Source organism: Malania oleifera, chromosome 3, assembly GCF_029873635.1.
Source record: "Malania oleifera isolate guangnan ecotype guangnan chromosome 3, ASM2987363v1, whole genome shotgun sequence".
Taxonomy (NCBI): Eukaryota; Viridiplantae; Streptophyta; class Magnoliopsida; order Santalales; family Ximeniaceae; genus Malania; species Malania oleifera.
The window spans coordinates 14,405,417-14,432,399 of NC_080419.1; the positions used below are offsets into that span (position 1 = coordinate 14,405,417).

The following is a 26,983-nucleotide window of genomic DNA, read 5'->3' on the forward strand; positions in this document are numbered from 1 at the left end:
TCATCCTCATGTGCCATCAAGCACAGATTAGCGACCTCCATGTCACTATGATCTGAATCTGAGTCGCTGCTGCTGAATTGGTCCCATGAAGTCCCAGCCTTCATGGCTTTCTTCTTTTTCTTAACCTCCTTTTTCAGCAGTGGGCAGTTGGGTTTGATGTGTCTCACCTTGTTGCAGTTATAGCATTTAGGAGCATTTGATTTTTCTTTTCTTTTACTGGACTCTACCTTCTCATTGGTGGAGTCTCTATATTTTTTAAACGGCTTCCTGTTCTTCCTGAAAAATCTGCTAAACTTTCTGGTTAGCATAGCCATTTCATCATCAGTGTCAGACTCACTATACTCACTAGATGTGTTATTAGATGCTTTCAGTGCAGTCACTTTCTTAGCCCTATTATGCTCATTAAGTCTTTCATTTATGGACAATTCATAAGTGATCAAGGAACCTATCAGTTCATCTAAGCTCATGGCCTTAAGGTCTCTACCCTCAACAATGGTCGTAGCCTTGGCTTCCCAAACAGGAGGTAAGCCTCTAAGGATCTTCCTGATCATCTCATATGTGGGATAGGTCTTTCCTAATGCATGTAGTGAGTTTGTGATGTGTGTGAATCTAGTGTACATGCTCTGAATGGACTCACCTACATTCATCCTAAAGGCCTCATACTCACTGGTCAACATATCTATCCTACTGTCTTTCACATCTCTAGTACCCTTATATGTGATCTCTAACTTATCTCATATTTCTTTTGCAGTAGAACATGTCATAATCCTGTTAAATTCATTTACATCAAGACTGTAGTATAAAAAATTCATGGCAGTGGCATTAAGACTAATAGCTTTCATATCATCATCATCATATTCATCTTCAGTCTTAGGAACCCTAGCTGCACCCTCAATTTTCATAGGGACACAGTTTCCCTTAGAGACAATCCTCCACACCTTCTAATCAGTATTCTGAAGGTAGATGCGCATCCTCCGTTTCTAGAAAATGTAATTAACACCACTGAAAACAGGAGGTCGTGTGGAAAATAGTCCCTTAGGGAAAGGGGTCACGGAGCTATGAGCCATATGTGATCTTTTTGCAAAATAACAACTAGTCTATGCTACATGGTTCTGATACCAATTGTTAGCTTTACCGTGATCCCAAGAGGGGGGGTGAATTGGTATTTTTAAAATTTATCCCCTAGGTATTCCTCCTAACTACAATATGTTCACAATCCTATGGTCAATCTAGTGCAAGTAATATATATATATAACAGAAATTAAGTAAAGCAGTTTAATCAATCATACAAGCACTAGAAAGCAGTAAAGAGAGAGTGACACGCAGATATGCTATCGAGGTTCGGCCAACTTCCTACGTCCTCGCCTTGGAAAACTAGCATAAGGATTATCACAATAACTTGCTCATTTAAACGAGTGGAGCGTCACCTATACAAACCAGGTCAATTAGCACAGAGCTGACCTCAACCTTTACACAAATCCTTACCGGGCTAGATTACCGCCCCCTCAAGCCATGCCTGGAATCTCTCAGATATACAATCAAAAGGTATAATATAAGAGTGCTTTCACGTAAAGCAGATTTGTACCCCAAATGCGCACAATCACAAACACCACAAATGATTCAAAATGTAAGGTCAGTGTGGTCTAGATAGTTCAACTCTCAAATATATTTTCTATCAGTGTAATACATACGTGAGAGTGTCAACAAGAAATCTTTGTATTTCAATGTATTCTCAATCAAGATGCTCAAACAAAGATATCATGCAAGTTTCAAATATTTCAACTAGTGTATATGCTTGGTTTGCAAAAGTTAAGAAATCTTTGTATTCAGTAAGTAATATAAACTTGAATAAATATTGCCACAAAAATTTGTATATCAAACACAAATATCTTTTCACAAAAATGTCAATATGAATACCACAAGATATTTGAGTAAGTTTGAAAATATTTTGCAAGCCAAAAACAAATATAAACTTCCTAAGATATTGCAATGAGAATGCAAAATTCGGAAGTTCAATACAAGTCTTCTTAGGATGGGCTTATTAGCAAAGCCTCCTAAGAATACTTAGGTTATGCTCTCGTAAGAAAAATCGATTCAAAACACTTCAAACAATGAGAGCAAACCTCTAAACAATAACACTCAATACACTTACAAATGATACAAAGAGATGAAGAAAGTAAGTTTGAGTGGATTTAGCAAGAGTATGAGTAGTAGGATGTATTTAGCTTGAGAGAGAATTTTTGAATATATTTGCTAATCAATACCTCATTTTCCCAAATGAAGGGGTATATATAGACATCCCATGATTTTTTACCGTTGGGTACCTATTAGGAATTGTTAGAAAAGTTTAATGACATTTTAAACATTTTAACCCTGTTTAAAAATATTAACTGCGGTAAAAAATGAGGGGCAACCCGAGAGGTCCAGTCGATCAGAATAGTTTCGGTCAACCGGGTCTCATATGGTTCGGTCGACTAGGGGGATTTTGAACTAAAGGCTCAGTCGACCAGGAGAAGGCTATTTTTCAAATCTCCGAGGTTCGGTCGACCAGGCCATTTTGAACTGGCTGGTTCGATCAACCAAACCGTTGGGATTTTTCCTGAGGACCCTTGGTCTTCCAGGTAGTTGGAGTTCATTTTTGTCCGGTCGACCAGATGGTCAAACATTTGACCCCAGAGGGGTTTCGGTCGACCAGGAATTTTGAACTGCCTAGGTTTGGTTGACCAGGACCTTGGTCAACAGTTGGTCTAGGTCTGGTTCGGTCAATGAGGCCAAAATGACCTGTCTTGGCTGGTCGACCAAAAGTGCACAATGTGTGCATTTCGGTCATATTTCAATACACATTCACCTTAATCAAGTGTCTATCAAACATAGGAGCAAATGTGTGTGTCTTAGGGTCATTTATGTCCAATAATGAAGACAGTGAAAAAGTCCGGTGTCGGTCGACCTAAATCCTAAGGTCTTTTTCTATGGTCACCTTTAGTTCGTATTTGGTTTGAGCTTACATAATAAATCATGCAAGTGTTGTGAATGCTTATTACAAACCAAATATCCTAATTACTATTACAAACAAATTTCACTACTGAATATTACAATTGAGAATATAAATTTGTCTTCAAGCTTTAAGCTTTCATGTGTCATCAATGTATCTGCTAATATAGACATGCACATGAACTAGATATTTATTAAATACAGGAGTATTTATCATTATCAAAACCGGGTGTGACCTATAAGGTCAACACTAATCATAATAAATTTATTAAGAGATCATTTAAAATAATGATATTAAATATATATTGATCATCCACATGACAAAGTCATTAGATCACTTGTTTAATCAATGAGTCAATAATTAAATGAAGATTAAATAATTATTTTATTAGAAATTTAAGATATTTTTAAAAATAAAATGTGCTTAAAAATAAAATTATATGTCCTAAAATTTATATAAACTCATAAAATCATTTTAATAACTCAAAACGTAAAAATCAAAGGAGGTGGAATGATTCACTAATACACATGACTTCATAGTGCTTACACAAATGGGAAATAAGAGATAGGCCACTAGGGTTGCAATTTGTCTTATCCAAATATATGTCATTGCCTCATATCAAATGTGTATTAGGAAAATCATGCTAACGAGGATGTTAAAGATTGGACAAGAGCAAGGCCGGCCTAATCATAAGGTCGTTGAGGTGTTTGCCTAGGGCTCCAAAAATTTTACTATCCCCAAATTTTTTTTTTTTAGTGTAATAATGTTAACATTATTTATAATGTTCTCTTCCCATACATTGACTTCCCAACTAACAAGTGAATGAAATTGTATTTTAAAATGTAAAGTAAATGCAATTTAATTCTTTTTTTTTTTTTTCAAGTCTCAATGTCTTATGACTATTTGGCACAACTCTTGAAAGTTGAAATTGACTACATCTATTATGTCTCTAACTCTCTATTACTCTCATCTCTTTCTCTCTATCTCTCTCAAAAATTTTATCCATCTCTTACATTCTCATCTCTCAGTCTCTTTATGATTTTTGTTCCGACTCTTGTGTTCATCATCTTCAGGCTTCCGACTCTCTGTAATTTTTATCAACCTTAATTTTGATTTCAGTGTTTGTGCATTATTTTCTATTATTTTCACCTTAATTTTTTTCTATTTTTTCTTAGATGTTGAAGCTTTGAGGCTAGAGCGTTGTATTTGGCTACAACAATTTTTATAGATTTATTAAATTTATTTTTATTTGTTAACATAATTTATCAATTTATAATTAGTGTTAATTTTGAAATTCAATTATGTCAACGAGAAAATATGAATCCGGATATGAAAAACGAAGAAAGAAAAAGAAAATATAAGAATTAGTGTCATCTCAAAAGAGAGTTCTTGATAAATTTATTTCTAGTTCTAAACAAAATATAAATGAGTAAGATGAAAATCCTCCAAGAAATGAGCAATCAATTCCAGAGATGGAATTAGAATCTAATATGATAATAATAATAATAATAATAATAATAATAATAATAATAATAATAATAATAATAGTGATAAAGATAACATTGATATACAAGAACTGCTAACTAATGATATTTCTTTTGAAAGACATTTTAAAAATATATAAGAAGAAAAAATAAATAATGATGATAACATAGATGATAATATTTATGATCCAAAATATTGAGAAAATATAGATACTAAATTACGAAATTTATTACTTGAAAAAGGTCCTATTAGGGATAATGATTTAATTTTTCCAAAACATTAAAATTTAAGACATTTTTCAAATATATATTATATTCAAAAATTATCAAATGGAGAGAAACATGATAGAAAATGGCTTATATATTCTAAAGATTTAGATAGAGTATTTTGTTTTTGTTGTAAGTTATTTGGCCAAAAATTAAATAACCAACAACTAGCTAATGAATGGTGTAAAGATTAGAAAAATCTTGGTACTAAGCTTAAAAATCACGAAATTAGTGAAGAACATATTTTTAATATGAGTAAATGAGATGATTTAAAGTTAAGATTGTTAAAAAATACAACAACTGATAAAAATATGGAAGAACAAATTAACAAAGAAAAAGAACATTAGAAAAAAGTATTATTGAGAAATATTTCTATTGTGAAAACTCTTACTAAAAATAATTTGGCATTTCGTGGGAAAAATGAACGAATTTATCAAGAGAATAATGAGATTTTTTTTAAGTTTGATTGAAATGATAACAGAATTTGATCCAATAATGAAAAAACATATTCGACGTTTTCAACATGGTGAAATTCATAATCATTATTTTGGTCATAATATGCAAAATGAATTGATAAATTTGTTAACTCTTAATATTAAAAAGAAAATTATGAAGCAAATCAATGAAGCAAAATATTATTCAATCATACTCGATTGCACTCTAGATGTAAGTCATCAAGAACAAATATTTTTAATAATACGATATTTGAATCTTTCTACAAGTCCAATTAAAATAGAAGAACATTTTATCGAATTTCTAAAAGTAGATGACATGTCAGGAGAAGGACTTTTTAATGAATTAATAAATGTCATACAAAAATTTGAACTTGGTATTGAGAATATAAGAGGGCAAAGATAAGATAATGGATCTAATATGAAAGGAAAACAACAAGGTGTACAAAAGAGACTATTTAGATATAAATCTTAGAGCATTTTATATGTGGTTGTCATAATCTTAATCTAGTACTTTGTGATATGACTAATTATTGTTCTAAAGTTTAACTTTTTTTAGAGTAGTACAATGAACATATACATTATTTTCTTCTTCTATGAAACGATGGAAAATTTTAACCGAATACGTACCAAATTTAACTGTAAAATCATTATTGCAAATACGTTGGGAAAGTCGAATAGAAAGTGTTAATGCAATAAGGTTTCAAACTTCTCAAATTAAAGATGTTTTACTTCAATTAGAAAAAACTAGCGATGATCCAAAAATAAAGAGTGAATCTTATTGTATAGCAACTTATGAAATGGAAAATTTTGAATTCTTACTAGGAATGATTATTTGGTATGATATACTATTTGCTGTTAATTGTGTTAGTAAAAATTTACAATCAAAAGATATGCATATTGATGTCGTCATTAATCAATTAAAAGGTCTTATTGTTTTTCTTAAAAATTATAGAGAGAATGAATTTATATCTTCTATGATTTTAGCAAAAGATATTGCACTTGAACTGAATATTGAACTTGTATTTCGTAAAAAACGTGTAATTAGTAGGGGAAAAAAATTTGATGAGAATGCTAATGATGATACAACACACTCGGCTAAAGAATCTTTTAGGTTTAATTTTTTTCTTATACATAATAGATCTACCTATTATTTCACTTGAGAGTAGATTTGAACAATTTCAAACATATGGGAATATTTTTAGTTTATTATATGATTTAAACATATTAAAATCATTAGATGAGAATAATTTAAAACAAAAACGTTTGACACTTGAGAATATTTTAAAATGTGAAACACATTCAGATATTAATGGTTTTGATTTATTTTCAGAATTGAGAATTTTAAAAGAAAGTTTAGAAGAAACGAGTACACCAATTGAAATATTGAACTTTATAAAAAAGATAAATTATTTTCCAAATACATTTATTGCTTATAAAATTTTATTAACGATACTTGTGATAGTAGCTTTTGCAGAAAGAAGCTTTTCAAAACTTGAACTTATAAAAAATTATTTGCGATCAAGTATGTCATAAGAAAGATTAAATGAATTGACTATGTTATCAATAGAAAAAGAAATACTTGAAAATCTTAAATATAAAACTTTAATTTGTGATTTTGCATCTCAAAAAGTTAGAAAAATTAATTTTAAATAAAAATAAAAATTAAACAAAATATTAAGGGCCCCTGATTAAATCATTCGCTTAGGGCCCCATATTGTGAAAGCCGACCCTAGACAAGAGAGTCTATCACGATCCCACATTAGATATGTACTAAGAAGATCTTAAACTTATAATGAGGGTTTGGATTCCAACTAAGAGAGACATTTTTATAGGACAAACCCGTGAGACTAGTAGGCTAAAGCAAACATATCTTACCAGAGATAGACCCAAAATCGTTACATTTGGTATTAGAACTTCTTCAGGGGTATTATCATGTGAGTGGATTTGTCACGCCCCGAACCCCGAAATGGGACCCAAAGGTGAAAATGTAACTAACTTGTCCTTGTATCTGATAAAACATCCAAAGAAACAGTACAATGGATGAGGGTCCGACCCTGTGGGGTCCCCAGGCACCCTAAATACATCCAAACACAATCATATACGTAACGGAAAAAGGTCATTCTATATCAACATATACAGTACCATACCAAAGTCTATACAAGAGCAAAACATGGCTCTATCAAAAAGTACAAATGGGTGCCTAAAACATCTCAAAATGGCAACCCACCACAATACAGTCCTAGCACTTACCTAAGCGCTAAACGCAGTACACTGGCCACTATGCTCCCTACACCAGGACGCTAGTTTCGGTTACTTGAAGGACCTGTAAAAATGCAAGTACAGCAGGGGTGAGACACCTCTCAGTGAGGAAGAACACAAGTTATATCGGTGTGTGGCATTTGAGTGTTATTGTAACGACCCGAAAAATATTGTTATTTAAATATTAAAGAGGGAGGAAAATGGAAACAGGAACATAAGAGGGCAAGCATTCATCGACGACATCGCATTTTGGAGATAATAATAATAGGGGATAATAATAATAATTTCAAGGAATTGCCAGAACTCGTCGACGAATACAGGGCTTCGTTGACGAGTGCATAAGGAAATTTGTCGACAAATACAGGGTCTCGTCGACGAGAAAATACCGAGAGGGGTTCTTGGGTAGCCTGAATTTCATCGACGAATACAGGGATTCATTGATGAATTTATTAAAAGATTCGTCGACGAAATGATGTGTCTCGTCAATGAAGGCCGCAGTATAAAAGTGGAAAACCCGTATTTTTAACCATTCTTAACGCTCCTCTCTCTCTCTTTACGAACTTCTCTCACTTCTCTCTTCGTTTTCGGACCTATTTTTCGCCGGATCAAAGATCTGAGGCTACCATGACGCTCCTGGCGAAGTTCTTTGCAAGTCTACTGGAGCGGATCGTTGGAAAAGTTGGGTTGGATTTCGTCTCAATCTCAGGGTAAGGCATTTTATTCAGTATTTGTCTTTCCCTCAGTTATGAGAAATGTTGTAGTTAAGAAAATACTGATATTTTGTTCTGAGAAATTGTGTTTTTAGGATGTTAAGTTAGGAACCCTGCGGGTATAGAGCCAGAGTTTTATAAGGGCTTTTCAGAGTTAAGGTAAGGGAATTATGCTATGCTAGGAGTTTTCATAATGCTATTAAAGATTTCATGAACACATATTTATACTAGTTTATTATACAGTATTTACAGAATATGAGTTTAAATGCTTCTATGGCCTGAGTAGATTTTCATGTGATGAAAGAATTTATATAGCTTATATAAAGTATCATACTATACTGAATACACAGATATAGACAATATATACAGTTTATATGGTTTTTCCAGTATATGAGATTACACAGAATTTACAGATATAGTTGCATACAGTTTTACTCAGATCAGTATTTATATTACAGTTTTATACAGAATAGTATATATAGAGTTATAGCATGCCATGTTTCTTATTACCATAATATGCAGAGTATACAGACAGAGTATATAGATAGAGTATACAGACAGAGATACAAGGGTGGCATCAAGATGCTATAAATACAGCATACAGAGATTACAGTATTTACAGTACAGAAAGATAGAGTTATGGTAATTTTGGAAACATGATGAAAACAGTAAAAGAGTATATATGTATATATATAGTATTAGATCCTTGAGGAAAGGTTACAGACAAACATAGATAAAGATTACAGAGCACGGTACAGTTGCTAGATACAAATAGAGTGCAACCACATATCTCAGATAGTGTGTGGGTACCATCATCCGTGCTCGAAGAGTATGCAGCTCCCCAGTTCACTGGGTGGAGGGGGCCGGTTTGACGAGGTAGTAGTCATTCCCGAGCTTAGGAGAGGATGCAATTTGGCCGGGCTGAGGTAGTGTAGAGTATATTAACTTATTTGGAGGGCCGACCAAATGAAGTCCCACCTACAGGCCGCACAGCCCTGTCATGAGGGGTCAAATCATGACGTACAGAGTCTCAGGGATAAAGCACAGTTATGTATATGTATATAGTTTTACAATATATGATAAGTATAGTATGGTATTATCAGTATGAAAAGTAGAAAATACAAACGATACAAAATATTTTAAATTATGAAAGAAAGATATGCTTTACAGATTATTTATTTCATTACAGTTCAGTTGCTATTTAAAAGTACTCTTAACTTAGCTGCCACACACTAGTAATAGCATATTTTCACTTACTGAGCGTCGACTCACCCCATTACTTTAACATTTTTCAAGTGAGCCAGCTAGGCGAGCAGATCAGGCTCGCGGATAAAAAGTAGTTTGATTACCCTGGTTATAGGGTGAGTTTTTGACAGAGTTGTGTATATGTTTGAGTAGATGATGTTGGGGGGGTATTTTTGAATGGCTATGGTCTGTATATACTAGATTCTGGTATTGTATAATATATATATATATATATATATATATATATATATATATATGTGAATGGTTATATAATATGTGTTCCCGCTGCTTAAGTATGGATGTAAATACACAGATATATATAATAAAAAAAATGGCAAGAATTTTGAGGACGTTATAGTTATCATGATGCAACATACACGCAGTTGAATGCAATCTAGTACTAATTTACACAGTGCATACATGCACACACAACACATGATCAGCAATCCCGGTGTCGTCACACCCTTCAGCCCAAAGCTGGTCCGCGACAATCTGGCGTTGGCCCGTAGCCAACCCGCGAAGCACGATGCCACCGACACATGGCTAGTCCCCGACTCCATGGCATCGTACCGGCGCTAACTAGTGGATCCACACCCTTTGGCCTGATTTACCGGAATAGGCTCACACCCTCGAATATAGAGTCGGACACTCTTACCTATGTGGTAGGCGATAAACACATGCCCTCGGATATAGAGCTAGACACTCTCAGTACCTGGAACAATTTTGGAACCACGTTCCTACTAGCATTTCAACATATCGCACACACATGCATGCTCATATAACCAAACAAACCACACCAATTTGGTAATCTAAATCATGATTTTCCAAACAAATACAGTTTAAACAAAGTCAAGGCACGGCCATCCCAATAGTAAAGTATAAATCAACATATACATAGGTTTTTATCAAAACCAGGGATGCAGCCCATCGCCCCCTTTTTTCCAAAACTATAATAATGAAAAACTCATAATTTTTCCCGTTAGATCCCCCCAAATTAGTAGTCAAAACACACACAGGACCGTGAACCACAATTCCACCGAGTCCGATTTTAAAAATAACTAATATAAACATAGTTCCCCTTACCTTTTCCCAAAAAGCAAATCCCAAACTCCAAGGCCCCTAAACAGCGAACCGAGTTTCAAAACCTACAAATCACAGTACAGAATATACTCATAAAACAGTTTCCTACAAAACTACCGAGTCAGAAATGAAAACCGAGTCTTACCTCGATTTTTCGCCGAAACCCAAAAATCTCCGAAACGAGATTCTAATCCATAGAAGTTGTAAAGAATCCTTCCACGATCCTCGTGGTAACTTTAGATTCCCGATTCCATCAACGATTGACGAAGAAATCTAGAGAGAGAGAGAGAGAGTAGGGAGAGACTTAAAGAGAGAGAGATATATATGTTTGAAGTTTCTTAGATTAGAAGTAAAGAATATTCTATTTATAGCCCTTTTGACCCGACCCAATTCGTCGACGAAATGATGCCTTTGTCAACGAATCTTCCACTGACTTTATCGACGAATCGGTGGCCTCGTTGACGAATTTGAGATCACCAGTTTTTCCAAGACTCCTCGGCTTCTCCTCGTCAACGAGTCTCTGAATTTCATCGACGAGAAGAACAAAGGCTTCGTCGACGAATTCTAACTTGTCAACGAAATATGCCAAATTCCCTATTCACCCCTCTCTTATTTACTTAACCCATTTATTATGGTTCGGGTTCTTACAGGATTAGCCCTAAAGGTAGTATTATATAAGTAGATCCCACACAAAGGTGTAAGTCACTTTGACGAAAATGTCAGAAATTGGATGAGAGCATGTCACGATCTCACATCGAATGTGTACTAGGAAAATCACGCTGACAAGGAAGGCAAAGATTGAATGAGATAATCAGTCACGATCCCATATCAGATATATACTAGCAAGATCTTAGATTTATTGGGAGCATTTGGGATCCAACTAAAAGAGTTCCCTTTTATAAGACAACTCGTGAGACTAGTGGACCAAAACGAAAAATACTTCAATGGAGTTAGGCCTAGAAACCATTATAATATGCAATACAAAATCACACTTTTTATTAAGCAAATCATGGACTTCAATAAATCATTATCAAATTACATATGTATGATTTTCAATTCATAAATATTTGCCTTCTCAATCGAGCTAATTTCAAGGTTGTTCAATATTATCATAAAAAAAATTATAAAAATATAAACTAGAAACGAAAACTAAAAATCAAAAATAGAAATTAAAAATCGAAAACTAATAGCATGTGTGGTTAATATTTTTAAAAGTACAACAAATTAAAAACTTGATAAAACAAATACTTATTTTTGTCCTTCAATCAAATAATTAACAATTAAAAATATGATTAAAACAATAAAAGTACAAATAATACAAAACAATAGTACTATAATAAAAATAAAAAATATCTGAATTACTTTAATTAATTAGTATATTTCAAAATTTGTACTACAATAACAATCTTATTGTATATGAAATTGGAAAATAGTAAAAATACTTGGTAAATAGATTTTATTAGTTTTAACTTTTTTTGAAAATTTATGGAAATTTTTTTTTATTATATTTTAATTTTATATAATAATATAATTTTAATTTCAATTGAAAAATATGCATAAAATCAATGATTTAATCTCAAAAAAATTAACTTTGGATATTAACATATTCTGGTAATAAATTGTCAAAACAATTGAAAATTATAAAATCTAATTTCTAATTTTTTGCAAATAACTAAAAGCGAACAATAAAAATAAAATCCTAGAACTATGAACAAATGTGTTTTCATAATATACTTTTTCACTTCATAAAAAAAAAAAAAAAAGGAGAATTTGAAACAAATGATCGTTCTTTTAATTATGATTTTCTTTTGTGTGTGAACAAAATGCATAGGGAGATTGCACAGGCTCAGGAAAATGCTTTATGTATAGAATCAAAATTTTGATAATGATTTGACTTTTTTTTTTTCTCATTTTCCTTGTTAACAAACATTAAAAAATGATTCTTCCGTATTTTTCTTTTCTTTTTTTTTTTCACTAATGGTTTTCAAGTTCCAAGTGAATTAATAAAAAAAATATGGAATTTTTTTTTAAAAAAAATAGTAATTTATACTTTTGTAGATCTTTATAGAATGGTTTTTGCCTCAATTTTTTTAAAATAAATAAATAAATTATACTTATGGTTCATGATCCCACTAGAGAAAAAGAGTGAGTTTAATTTACTTCTAAATAAGATAAAACGGTCCACAATATTACTTTTGGATTTATAAAAAAGAGAGCTTTATTATCCCTACTAATACCCCAAAATCAATCTTATTGTGACTCCTTGATTGAGAATTTTTGCCTAGAAACATATATGTTTCTCATTTTTGTGAATTTAAATTAGAAACACAAGTAAAATGTTTGTCCTCTCAATCGGAACCACAAATAGATGGTGTTCTTCGTCGAGAATGCAATGCAACATAGCAAGATTTTAGAGGCAAAGAAATATAAATGTTAGAAATTTCGGACATACACTTTTATCACAAAAAGATTTCAGGGCAAAATCATCATTATGCATTTGCAAATCAAGATGAGGACTAACTATTGTTGATGGCACACACCTAGTTCGATATTACTTGATCAATACAAAAAATTATTTTAAATATTTTATATTATTTTTCTCTAAAGAAGATGACATAATGTAAATGAATATAAATTAATTTACAAAAGCTAAGTAGAATTCTTGATAGAGAGAAAATATAACAAAAAATAGATTTCTTTATTATTTTGTTTTCCTTCTTTTTTTTCTCCCACAAAAATATTGATCCAAATGAAGACTACTTAAAACTATTTTGTCCAAATGGAGAATAATGTTTATTTCACTGGCATACAATTATGTGATGTTCATGTTTCACTCAAGCAAAAAATTAAAAATAAAAACCCTTTAGGGAGCTACCTTTTAGAATACTCCTTATTCGTAATTATATAGTGGGCTTGAGGAGTTTTGTGTAACTAGATAATTCGTTGCATGAGGCCAGATGAACACAAAGAATTGGTGGACACTATTGATTATGGATAGCTTGGCCCAATCCCTCCAATGTAACCATTTAATTAACTCTCAATACTCTCTCTCCAAATGGATTACCAAGCACAAGCTCTCACACACATATTGCATAAGTTTTTAATTATGTTCAAGTTTATATGTGTAAGTACTAGTAAATTGTAAGCTTATATATATATATATATATATAAGTTTTTACACATCTGCTGTGGGTTTTGGAGAGAATGGCAGTGTCAGCTGATGGCCGGATGACCTTCTCAGCCGCCGGCATATGCGGCAGGACCGCAGCGGCGGGGAGGAGCTGGAGGCTATTGAAGTTCTGCAATGGGGAGGCGATGGGGAAGAAGCTGAACCTGCTGACCAAATTTCATCAAGGGCACCGTAAGACCACCATTGCTGGGCAACACGTCTGCATGTCTCTCACTGCTGATGTCCTTGTGGAGACTAAGGTGAAGAAATCTCACTGCCCCATGTGTCACAGTCTGGTAGATAAGGCTAGAGTAGAATCGTGGGAAATGAAGTCGAATTTATTTATCACTTCATTCCATCATGCTGTCCATTTAAATTTTTATACCATCCCTTCCTGCCCCAATATTTGCCATTCTACATAATGGAATTTGGACTCCGCTAGGTGGCTAATATGCATATGTGAAGCTGCAATAACCAAAACTTCCAATTGGGTTTTGTTAAGTTGTTTAAATGAATGTGTAGTTGAGGGATTTGGGCATGGAAAAGATAGACCCACGAACCGCCGTGGCAATAATATTAGGAGGAGGAGCTGGTACTCGTCTTTTCCCCCTTACCAAGCGCCGAGCCAAACCTGCAGTAAGCCTTTTCTTCTTCTTCTCAAACGCTATTGTGGCTGCATCATATATAAGCGATCAGTCGTTTATGCGGATCAGAATTAAGTGGAAGTTTTTTCTGCATCGTGTTCGGTCTAATATCGATTAACCTTTTTTCTGTCTCTGCTGCATCCTAACATAGGTCCCCATCGGAGGAGCCTATAGGCTGATTGATGTGCCAATGAGCAACTGTATTAACAGTGGGATTACCAAAATCTATATTCTCACCCAGTTCAACTCAGCATCGCTCAACAGGCATCTTGCACGGGCATACGACTTTGGGAACTTTGGAGATGGTTCTGTCGAGGTATGATCAACTCACAATACAAACATTTTATTCCCACAGAACTCAAGTTTGCGAGGGAGCCCGATATAGGTTGAACAGTTTGTGATCAATTCAACTTTCACAGTACTATTTGGAGTTTGTTTACTGTCCATGTGTTTTGACACAGAAACCGTTGTTATTTAACACAAAATTGCTAACCAAAAAAGCATACTAAGCAACTTGCAAAATGTTTTGACCTTCTGCAGGTTCTTGCAGCCACTCAAACCCCAGGGGAGGCAGGCAAAAAGTGGTTCCAGGGTACTGCAGATGCTGTGCGGCAGTTTCATTGGCTTTTTGAGGTAACCAGAATAGCTTATGTATGTTAATGGTCATCTAAAACTAATCACCCTTGGGGTGAAATTTTGCCTAGTGGGACTCCCTTTGAACATTACTTTTCTGGTCTCTCTGCTACTAAACCATCTATAAATTTCAAAATAGCATTGTCTTTGTTGATTGTACCTAAAAACTAGTCTCAAGCTTAAATTGTTAGCTCATATGTCACTTCCATTCATAAACTAAGTGATTGTGAATGTTTGGCCATGCATGGGGTTTGCAGTAAAAAGTATCAGTGCATATATTGCTCTTGTAGAATAATGTGTACTAAAATTAATAAGACCTAATTTCCAAACAAGAATGTTTTTTGTTAATCAATTAAAACCTTGCATAGTCCATAACCTCTCCCTGTCCCTGAGTTTTAACTTAAAAAGTGATTGGGACTCTGTAATTAGGCCTGCTATAGTGTGAACTTTGGCGGCTACAGTTTGGTTTTCGTCGTGTAGGGTGCAAGAAGTAAGGATGTTGAGGATGTGATGATTCTTTCAGGAGATCACTTGTATCGTATGGACTATATGGACTTCATTCAGGTAGGTTACCACATTCATGTTCGGTTTACTGTGTTGGTCTAGCTCTTCTTTCACTGAAGTTCCTGCATATGTTCGAAATGTTTTTTTTTTTTTTTTCTCAGCAGTTAGTGTATCTGTTTCATTTTCAGAATCACCGGAAGAGTGGTGCCGACATCACCATTTCTTGCGTGCCTATGGATGACAGGTAGGTTTCTATATGCAATTAAAATTGGTTTCTCACTTAATTAGCGTATCTTTGTCAAGTCTAATTTTTTTCCTTTGTTTCCACGATAGCCGTGCCTCAGATTTTGGTTTAATGAAGATAGACAATAAAGGGAGGGTCCTTTTTTTCAGTGAAAAGCCTAAAGGAGCAGATTTGAAAGCCATGGTAAGCAGACATATATTGTTTTAAAAGAAAATAATGAGATCCGAGTATTGAGAATTCAAGGTAATTTCACTGTATGCTTTTAGGAAGTAGATACAACGGTATTGGGACTGTCGCGACAAGAGGCAGAAAAGAAGCCATACATCGCTTCAATGGGAGTATATGTCTTCAAGAAAGAGATACTTTTGAATCTGTTGAGGTACTGAAAATTTTAGCTCATGTATGAAAAGATCAAAAGAAAATTTAGAAAGACATGGAAGTTCATTTAACTATCTAAGAATGTTAAATAACATGACAGCTAAATGCATTCAACTAGCCTCATACCCCTTGTTTCAAACCTGGCGGTCGATATGATTTTAGAAGCATGTGTGTCAATCCATCATGAGAATACCGAGTAATGCACTTTTTTCTGGGTCAGATGGCGATTTCCAACTGCAAACGATTTTGGGTCAGAGATAATCCCTGCCTCGGCCAAAGAATTCTTCATCAAGGTCAGCTTAAGGTCCTTTCTAATTTCCTGCCAATGAAAGCTACCTTATGGGTAGAATGTCACAAAATTTTCTTGTTCCTTTTGGAGCTCAAGTTTGAGAAACACGAAACACATATCGAGTCAATCTTCTAATAATCAAATTTGGATCGGGAATTATGAGCACTGCCATCTACTTACATCAGTAAAAATAGACAATTTTTCAAAACTTCTGCAGCATTGGTAAAGTACTGAAATTTTTTTGTAGGCTTATCTGTTTAATGATTACTGGGAAGATATTGGCACTATCAGATCCTTCTTTGAGGCAAACCTTGCTCTTACATCACACGTAAGTACCAATCTCATGTATGATATATCACTTTTTTTAGCCAGTTTTTAAAGTTCAACCAGTTAAAATATTTTGATTTGTTTCGATTCAGCTGTACATGTAATAGGTATTGTTTATGTTCACTGTTGAAGTAAAAATACCAACTAAAGTGTCATTTCTGTCTTCTTATTATTATTTTTTTTTCCTTTGGCATTTCAGCCTCCAAGGTTTAGCTTTTATGATGCAACAAAGCCAATGTATACCTCAAGAAGGACCTTGCCACCATCAAAGATTGACAACAGCAAAGTTAGTAAATGCCAAATGTCTTTTGTTCTGTCCATGAAGGTTTCTATTTGGAAAAGTTTTCCTTCTAGCATTTGCCATGACACAAAGTTCTCATACCCTTCCACTCTCCCTCCCTCTCTCTCTCTCTCTCTCTCTCTCTCTCTCTCACACACACACGCACACACACTTTTCTGGTGCAGCTTGTTGATTCAATCATATCCCACGGAAGTTTCTTAACAAATTGCTTCATAGAGCACAGCGTCATTGGTATTCGATCCCGAATCAACTCTAAAGCACACTTAAAGGTATTCAATCCTGAGCAACTCTAAAGCACGCTAATTTTAGTTGCATAATATCTCTAGATTTCATTGTCGAAATATTCAAATGTTCATTATCTCTAGAGTGAAAAACTTGCAGGACACAGTGATGCTCGGTGCCGACTACTACGAAACAGATGCTGAAATAGCATCACTGTTAGCAGAAGGAAGAGTTCCAATCGGAATAGGAGAAAACACAAGGATCAAGTATGTATAAACAACTTGAACCAACTGCATACTCTTCTTTCTTTCTTTCTTTCTTTCTTTCTTTCTTCTTAAATTTCAATCTCAAAGTAATTTCTATCAAGCGAGATCTGCCTTTTTTTCATATTTTATCTACCATTGGAGTTCTTACTTCTTATTATGTTCTGCAGAGATTGCATTATCGACAAGAATGCCAGAATTGGGAAGAATGTTATCATATCAAACTCAGAGGTATGGCTCTTCAAATTGCAGCAGATGACGATAATGTATAAAATGAATAACAGATCTGCCTACTAAAAAAATTGACACTTACACTTATTTCATATGGATTTGCAGGGTGTACAAGAGGCTGACAGATCTTCTGAAGGGTTCTACATACGTTCTGGCATTACCATTACACTTAAAAACTCAACAATTAAAGATGGAACTGTGATATGATCAATCTTTCCACCTTCATAATAAATCTATTGCTTCTTATTTTTTCCTATTTACTGGTTGATCAGATTTGAGAACTAATCAAGAAGGTTGAGATTTGAGCCATTATGTTTTCTTTCCCCCACCCCCGGGAGTTCAAAAAATAATATATAACAAATATGAAGAGATATTTATCATTTGAATGCTCATATTTACACATCAAAGGACATGGAAATGGGACAAAGCCGAGGCTAGAATTTCATAGGATAAAAATTGCAGTTCATGAGAGATAATACCCAGTTGGGATCCTTTTTTTTCTGTAGAAGATACATCCTTAGAAGTCAGAACTCGAAATTGGAACATGGTTTTATTGGGACAACTTATTGTTAAGAAATCATAAATTAAACTCTTATGCTGCGTTTGGAAGTATGAATCTCAAAACTTAGATTTAGATTTGAGTGGATTTGAATAAATTTCAATACAATTTTATATTACATTTCATCTAAATCCAATACGACTTCAAACTCAAGTTCTCTCCAAACATAGGGTTAAGGTACCTAAAAATAAAGATGAAACTCAAGCCCTCAAATAGTATTCAAACAGATTCTACAGTAAATTATTCTCGGAACCTAACCACTAATTGTTGGTAGATTTAACATCTGAAAAAACTTGGAATATCCTACTTCAACAATAAGCTTTTTAAGAAAATTTGCACCAACACAATTCTATAGGTTAATGTGGAAAGAAATGAATGCAGAAAAACAATGCAAAAACAAAAACAAATAGTAATCAAATTTTAATCACTAATTGTGTCTCTACAAATTTAAAAAATGGAAGACATTCCTCATAGTCATGACCCTTCAAATTTAAATTTGAGTTTCTTGTAATTGTCAACACCCACTTTTAAATTCTAAAGCACCCACAACAAAGCAAAAAATAAGATAATAAAATAAATAACCCAAATTAATAATATCTATGACCAAAATAGTATTGGCAAAAGTTCAACACTACCCTTAAAATTGCACAATGCAAACGTGCAAAGTGCTAATGTTAGTACCCAAGCAGGCTATCCATTAGTAAGCTCATTTTTACAACATATATGAAGAGCGCGCACAAACACACACACACACACACACACACACACACACACATATATATACATATATATATTTCAATTTGGAATAACTTTTTAATCATCTCTCAAACCTTGCTGCGTGATTTTGGAAATTCCAATGAAAAGCAACAATGATGTTGAAAATTTTCCAGCAATTCTACCATTGCTTATAGATTCGTTTGAATGAAACAGGTAAAAAAAAAAAAACTACATATTGTATAAAATGGAGATAATAACAAATTTTTTTATACAAATATTTCTTCACATTGAAACATTAACTCATTCTCAAACCTTTGCAATGCAAACCTCTCCTCTGATGTTATAATATTGGTGACTCTGCATTTTTCATCTGAAAATGGTTTCCTGCCCGTCCTCCCAGCCCGATGAAGATAATTTACCGCAGTTTTTGGCAGATCAAAGTTGTATATATGAGTAGTCTCAGGCAGGTCTAACCCTCTGGCAGCTATGTCTGTTGCCACCAGAAGATAACCACCTCCTTGCCCACCTCCTTGTCTCACTTCCTGTATTGCAAAGATGGATGTGTCAAAGAATGTAGGCATGGTCCATGCAAAGACACACCACTCCCGCACCAAAAGTAAATTTTATTTGAGAAATGGAAAAGGAAATTAATTTTATATATTACTATATTTTCTCAATAAATCAAACTTAACAAAAATTTGTTCAAAATATGATCAAGAATAAAGAAAAATTAAAGGATAATGACTTGTACAATTAATTTTTTATTCATTAAGCATTATATATTTTGTTTTCTTTCTCACTTTACTCGATAACCAAATACAAAAAAAATGGATTCTTCGTACTTCCCTTTCCTTTCCTTCCCATAATGTTTTCCAAATTTCATTCAAGAGACTAGATAAATTAGATGAATGGAAGACTTCGCTGCATATTAAAATAATAATAATAAGGAAGGAGAATGAATGAAAATTCAGTGGCTTCCTTGAATGGCTCATAAAATAAAACAAAGTAGAAGGTGTTACATTCTGCACATAAAACTATGTGCCTGGATGAGGAAAAAGAGCAGTCAAAAATCATTTCAAGACATGAAAGAAAACCTAATTTTGAAAATCGCAGAAGAGGCCAAATCACTGTTTTCTGATATACTAGGATAAGTATTAAATAAAATATATTGATTTCAACTGAACAATAAAACAAATAAACAATGCCCAGCCCCACCACACCACCTACAAACCAAGGAAGAAAACATTTCCAAGTTATGTGCAGACTTGACACATTCAAACCATGTTAGTTTCCAACATATGGGCCCTTCATGACATAGCTTAAACCACATTATACTAAAGCTACCTAATCAGGCTCCAAGCTACATTTATCTACCGTGTCAGAACAAGTTACCGACAGATTATCTAAGAAAAGTTCCCCTCATTTTTTTCCAGTGTCTGAAAGATGACTATATTTGCCTAACCTCTATAAAAAAACATCCAATTACCGAGCAAAAGGGAAAAGGAAGATCATGAAGTCATTCAACTGCAGAAGAACAGAATAGCATACCGATAGAGAAGTTGCTCGCAGATTGAAATTCATCTCTCCCTCCAGAAGATGGACATCCAAACCTTCCACAAATGAACCCTTTAGGAAATCAATCAAAAGAGTTGTTGATGGAGGATTTCCAGCCTTTTTCGACTTCTCAGACTGCATAAAGGACAATCTCTATATTTACTTAAACAGAATTTTAAAAACAAATTGCAATTTATCAAATGCTTACTAATTTAAGGATATTAAATACTAACATAATGTCAAAATATATTTTTATTTAACAGGAGTAAATTTTATATTTTTTACATTGAAAATACAAGCACTGCCTTTTCGACATAAAGAACTTCAACAGCATTTTCACACAAGACTTTTCCCATGGTCCCACCTGAAAGGAGCTTTTTTCACCGGAAGTTCAGCTTTCTAATTATTGAGGCGAGCACCTCATAAAATTAACATAAAATGAGCTTTTTTATTTTTTATTATTTTTTTCTAAAAAAGGCCAAAAAAAAATTGCTTTCCTCCGCCTCTTGATTTGCCTACTTTTCCTCATTTGATTTTGACTAACATACACTCCATTTCTAAATTTTATAAGGCCTTCTCTATGCGTTGTATACATGCAACATAATTTTGAGATTTCTTTACAAGATGCTCCTGAAATTGCAACCAATGCTGCTAATCAAAGAAGTTGCAATTTTTCCCCTTTATGCTCATTGGATGATTTAAATATTATGCAACTCAGCCACAAACACAGATCTTTTCAATCCTCATGGGCCTAGGAACTGCACATAATTGCCCAGCTGTAGAGGGGCAGATGAACTGCTATGGCCTGTGGCACAGGCTGGGTTAACAGCATTAAGAGGAAAAAATAATAATAATTCAAAATTATGGAGTCTGCTTCAGACTTGTGCCATAACCCCTTGCATCAAGCTCTTCCCTTCCACGCAACTACTCATTATACTTCAACCAGCTACTTCCTATTGCATAATTCTCAAAGAAATTGCAGTTTGGGGTTGAGAAAGTAATCAATAGATGAGGCAACTGCAATAATCAATTAATCTAGATTTAACTTGCCTAGGAGCCAGGTGGGGCTGACACAATGGAGAGCCATCATACTTCAAACTCAATATGATGGATATATTTATGTACAAAATGTAATTTAAATTAACATCAAAACTTGTTCTCGAGATCAGATCCACTCATTGCTTTAATATAAAGATAAAGCAGAGAAAGCAATACAAGCCACTAACCTGTTCGCCAACAAAAATTATACCAGAGTCCGGTGCATCTGATTGTAACAAGAATAGCAAGGCTTTTTGTCTCTCTTTTTTGTTACATATCTACGAGACAACGAAGTATTAGCTCATTCAAACCTAGATTGCAAACAAACAGGATATAAACCCACAGCCACAAGGGTGTCATTGAAGAAAAAAAAAACCAGGAAACAATCGAAAGAATAGAATTAGGGTAAAAAGAGTACAAACAAAAAAGTCTCAGTTGGTTCACCATAAATCTATGGTGTAGCTGTGAGGGCATCGGTTCAACTGGATTCACATGGATATGAGCTGCATCACTCTGTCAAAGACAAAGAAATGAGCACATGCACACACAACTGATATCAGAGTCATATGAAATACTGATAATGAGAACATGGGAAAAAAAACTGTGTCAGCAAACCTTGGTCCATTTCTGCTGTATGCAATCATGTAGGAAACGCCTGTGTTGTGGGATGGATGCACTAGCAAAAACGGTCTGACGGCTATTGATGGATGAATAAGATGTCAAAAGCTTTCTAAGTGAACTGACTTCTTTTGAAGAATTGAACATGAAATCCACCTATTAAAAGTAAATATAACATGTTAATTTTCTTAAATGAAATTAGTGCAAGAGGGCCCCCTCTCTATCCAAAAACAAAATGCTGGGGGGCCACACAGTTGATACATTAGCAAAAACCAAAGATTCTATGTAATTTAATAGGGACCACCACAATTGATATGATAACCAAATAACCAACAATCTAAAACCCTTAGGCAGATGAATCCACAGTATTGTACTATACTAGAATACAAAATAAAAGTATCCAAATATATAGTTTTGCTCCTAGCTGCAAGGTGACAATTAATGGTCTAAAAAGTGTATAAACCTGGTAAAAACACTTTCTTCTTTCAGAATCTCCAAGATCATTAAAATGTAAAGGAATTTTGGGCGCAAGTGATTATAGTTGCAAATCTTATTTTAGTCATTCCTAATGGCATTCTTCGTTTGACTGTTATTGTCTACCTAATCTAGTTGATCTCAACAAAGGTGATACTGAATCCTGTATAAGAAAAAAGAGACCATTACAAAAATTTGAAAATTCAACCCCACAGGTACAAATGTGCAATAAATGACACATACTGTAGGGATACTGAGTAACAAGGTTAAAATATCAAATTTTACTTCAATTACCTCGTCAACTACCAGCACCTGCATTGATTCAAGCTTAAATAGCCTCTTTTCAATCATACGGCACAAACTCCCAATAGTTGCCACCACTATCGTAGGTGGCTCAGCCTGCAAATATCAAGCATGTCTCAAAATGCTTCACGAGGACATAAAGTTTTTCTAACTTTGAAAGATTTTATACCGTAGAAAGTTTGTTGATAAACATGTCATGAAAAACACAAAATGGATTCAACATCTATCACTACCAAAGCCTGAAAAATGAAATCACATTGGAACATTGAGCTTACAGTATCTTAGAATTTTCAAGATGTTTGTGAGTTCATTCATCTATTCACCAATAAAGTACAATATAAAGCAAATATTCCGGGACCAAAACTCTTTTGAATAACATCATAGAATAAAAACTTCAAGACCAAGGAAGTGAATACAGCACCTTTAACCAATTCTTGTGTCTACTCAACAATCCTCCATCTAAAAGAGCCATGACAGTGCATGATTTCTGACCCAAGCCAAGTTCGGTGGGCTTTGCAGCCAACATCCTGGCAACTTTTGCAACCTTGTTTATCAAGACAGCAATATTAGAATAGCATATAGTTTATAGCTAGTCAAAAATCAGCAAGGTACTACACAGCCAACCTTCCAGGTTTTCCCTAGCAAGATGTTAATTATATAATACAAGTATACTGATACATATTCAATGTCTGGAAGCATTGACTTTGACACTTGGATTTTGGATTGTATGGATTTCGTAAATTTTCCATTTAAAAAGTTTGTAGAGTTTTGTCCAAATCTTCACACATCCAAATTCAGGGCACCAAATCCATGTTCCCAAATACAAATTAATCATATTTTTAAGAAGTGCAACATTATTCTTAATTGCAGACCATATTCCCTAGTAGGTACCACAATCTGCAGTTGCACAGACAGCAGTATATATAAAAATCTTGTTAAAGCTTGATATACATTATTGACCCACAACCTAATAGCTTAAACTTTTAGATAAAGTGATAATCTAAATCAAAGTTGGTTACCAGGAGGTCCTGGGTTCTAGTCTTGTTGCCTCCATTTATTATGTGGTGTTTAAAAAATTATAGCATTCCCAGCAATGGGTGTTATTTATCATGTGTTTATCTCTTCACGTGCTGCCGGGCTGCACATACGGGGGAGTGTTAAAGCTTGATATACATGATTGCCCTACAACCTCATAACTTAAGCTTTTAGGTAAAGTGGTAACCTAACACATCCCATCATTAATATTCTTACTTGCATGCCGAGTTCCCTAGTGGGCACCACAATCAGTGCTTGCACAGCAGATCTTTGAGGGTTCACTGCTGCAAATATCAGTAACAGATATGCTAGAGTCTTCCCAGAACCTGTCTAGAGGAAGAAAAAGAAATAAAGTGAATACATTAGATTTCATAGCACACGTATCCATACATTATATGCATTTTAGCTGTAATGCAGGTTGCCAGTCAGTTTCCAGGAGATCTGATATCATCAGATTATGTATAGACGATATGGACCCAATAAATGAGCAATGCTCCATGCCACGATGGAGACAAATTGTTTTTGAGATCTAGACTGGCAGTAATCTTGGACCCTGAACATGAGTTTTGACGCTGATATTTCATCCCATAGGTACCTTTTTCAAAAGGAGTTTACACCACTATATACATACATATATATACATACATATATATTGTTATGGCCCTATCAAGTAGCTCAGTTCTTCCCTAACCCCCCCCCCCCACGCCCCCTCTTTCTCATCTTCTTCAAGTTCCTATGCTTGTCATTGCTTTCTTTTGTCTAGTAAAATTAAATTCCCTACGAAAGAAATGCATGCAGTATGCTCTGCCACCTCACATGATGTGATCCATATCATCAACCAAAATATTACTTAGACCATTATCCATGAAAATACACATACACACCATGTAGGGGCAGAGGTGCCATGCATGGTCATAAATTCCACAAGAGAAAGATTGAACCTAAAACAGGTCTGACATAACATGAAGGAAAACAAGAGAAACAGAATATAATGTTCACGTATGGGACAACCATTCAGCAGGTATAGCTATTGTTCCGTTTCATAAAATAAAATAAAATTTAAAAAAAAAAACACCATTAATTCAAAGAAAAAAAATTCACAAGCAAGAATTAACCTGGGCATGAAGTATGCAATCACGTCCAGCGAGTAAAACTGGCAGAGCTTGCCGTTGAACATCCGTAGGAATGACAAAACCAACCTCCTCCACTCTGAAGCACGCTAGAGAATCTTTATCAGTACATATTTAGTTACAAAACGAATTGCGTCAATTCTTGAAACCAATTTCTAATGAGCGTAGCATGCCATAAGATTTCTAATTACATTACTTTCTTGCTCCAAACGAACTACAGTACAAGCGTTCGATTATAAAAAGAAAAAGGAAAACCGCTAAGTAATTCGTCCAACTGAGAATGCTATTCATAGTTGCGTAACCGATTAAAGTCTCCGAAATAGAAAAGTTAAACCTACATACGCTATCAGGTAATTTCTAATGGACAACACAACAGAAAAATAAGCACGAAATTCACACGTTCAAGCCATACATTTGCCGGAATAAACAGCACATCGCAAAATCAAAGAACTAAAACGACTCTTATCTCTCCATTCAGCTGTTGAGAAATGGAGGAAAAGAGAAAATTGCAAATAAAAGAGAGGAAAACAAAAAATGGAAAAGAACTGGCCTGCGCAGGACATGCTCGGGCACGCGACCTTCGCAGAGTTCACGGAGAGTAGAAGCCTTCTCTGAAGCACTAGTTTCACCTGTCACAGGAGAAGAGTCGGGGAGAGGAGGTGTGGGCACAGGCTGTGGATTGAACTGAGAAGTCAAAGCTCGGGCTGTGCCGTTAACGGCGGATGAAATTCTAGGTCTATGGCAACTGGATTGAAACGGAAAGCGAGGAGGACTGGGTTTGTTCCCACGGAAGACTAATGAGAGAGAAAGAAGCTCTGCTGCAGAAACCATGGCCCTGAGATAGGGCACTGCAACTACGAAGGAGAAAGAAGAAAACGGGAAGCGTGCGCCGGCTGAGGCTTTTCAGGTAGTAGTGTTTGGGAACATGGCTTTGGTGGTCTTGACTTGGATTTGTGTTGTTCTGAATTGCACAAAATTGAATTCAAAAAATTTCATATGCTACCCTAAGGCAAAAGAGTTAATCATATATTTGGAAGAAACTTGAATTGGAATTTGTATAAATTTAAATAAAATAAAACATAAAATATTTTAATTTTATCTAAAATTTTAAATTTACATAAATTTAAATTGAATATTTAAACTTTATACACATCTTAATATAAGTTATTTTTCTACAAACATTTTTTCTAGTTTGAAATTTGGATAAAACAACATGATCTCTAATAATTTAAGAATATTAATATTTTGAAAATTTGAAAAGATTAAGTGTAAAATTTATTCATTTATTTAATATCTACTCTCAATTGAGTAGAAGTTTTTATGACCGAAGCTTTTAAATTTTTATAATTTTATTCAAAATTTTCAATATTATCCCATCTTATTTATTCTCTTTAAAAAAGTATTATTTTGTTTCGAAAAATATGCCTGAAAATAGCATGTCTTGCTAACTTTTTCTCAATTTGTTAAGGACTTGTTTGGCATTGTTGCTCTTTTTTATTTTTATTCTTTTGCTTCAAATCTATGGAGTGAAGAAATAAATTACAAAAATGCATTTATTTATATTGCTAGTTTTTTGTTTTTGTTTCAATTTTTTGCTATTTGTGAAAAAGAATTGAAAACTTGATTTTATGATTTTCAATTGTTTTAATAACCTATTGCCAAAAATTTAATATCTAAAAAATTTCTTTTGGATTAAATCATTCATTTCATATACTTTTAAATTAAAATTAAATTAAATGATCATATAACTTTAAATATAATTAACATAAAAATATTCATAAATTTTAGAAAATAATAATAAAGTCAATTACAAAATATTTTTATTATTTTTTAGTTGTCTTGTCTAAAATTTTTTTTA

General features: G+C 33.9%; 2 protein-coding genes across 4 annotated transcripts; one reads left to right on the top strand and one right to left on the bottom strand.

Moving 5' to 3' along the window:
• Nucleotides 1–13,508: 13,508 nt before the first annotated feature.
• On the top strand, nt 13,509–18,006 carry LOC131150198 (glucose-1-phosphate adenylyltransferase large subunit 3, chloroplastic/amyloplastic). Its single transcript, XM_058100789.1, has 15 exons — nt 13,509–13,921; nt 14,184–14,297; nt 14,457–14,621; nt 14,846–14,938; nt 15,419–15,502; nt 15,631–15,686; nt 15,776–15,869; nt 15,953–16,065; nt 16,285–16,357; nt 16,601–16,681; nt 16,880–16,966; nt 17,146–17,250; nt 17,363–17,469; nt 17,637–17,697; nt 17,803–18,006. The coding sequence occupies exons 1-15, from the start codon at nt 13,697–13,699 to the stop codon at nt 17,902–17,904; spliced, it is 1,560 nt and encodes a 519-aa protein (XP_057956772.1). The 5' UTR covers nt 13,509–13,696; the 3' UTR covers nt 17,905–18,006.
• A 1,041-nt stretch (nt 18,007–19,047) lies between these two features.
• Nucleotides 19,048–26,130, bottom strand: LOC131150199 (DEAD-box ATP-dependent RNA helicase 58, chloroplastic). 3 transcript variants are annotated; one of them, XM_058100790.1, is made up of 10 exons: nt 25,676–26,130; nt 25,111–25,204; nt 24,212–24,325; nt 23,382–23,504; nt 22,952–23,056; nt 22,181–22,339; nt 22,010–22,078; nt 21,754–21,843; nt 20,522–20,662; nt 19,048–19,515 (listed from the first exon to the last, which is right to left on the bottom strand). In XM_058100790.1, the coding sequence occupies exons 1-10, from the start codon at nt 25,954–25,956 to the stop codon at nt 19,240–19,242; spliced, it is 1,452 nt and encodes a 483-aa protein (XP_057956773.1). In that variant the 5' UTR covers nt 25,957–26,130; the 3' UTR covers nt 19,048–19,239. The 3 variants fall into 3 exon arrangements, with proteins under 3 accessions (XP_057956773.1, XP_057956775.1, XP_057956776.1); XM_058100792.1 differs by having other exon boundaries at nt 22,970–23,056; nt 25,676–26,011; XM_058100793.1 differs by lacking the exon at nt 25,676–26,130 and having other exon boundaries at nt 24,212–24,321; nt 25,111–25,207.
• Nucleotides 26,131–26,983: the final 853 nt, after the last annotated feature.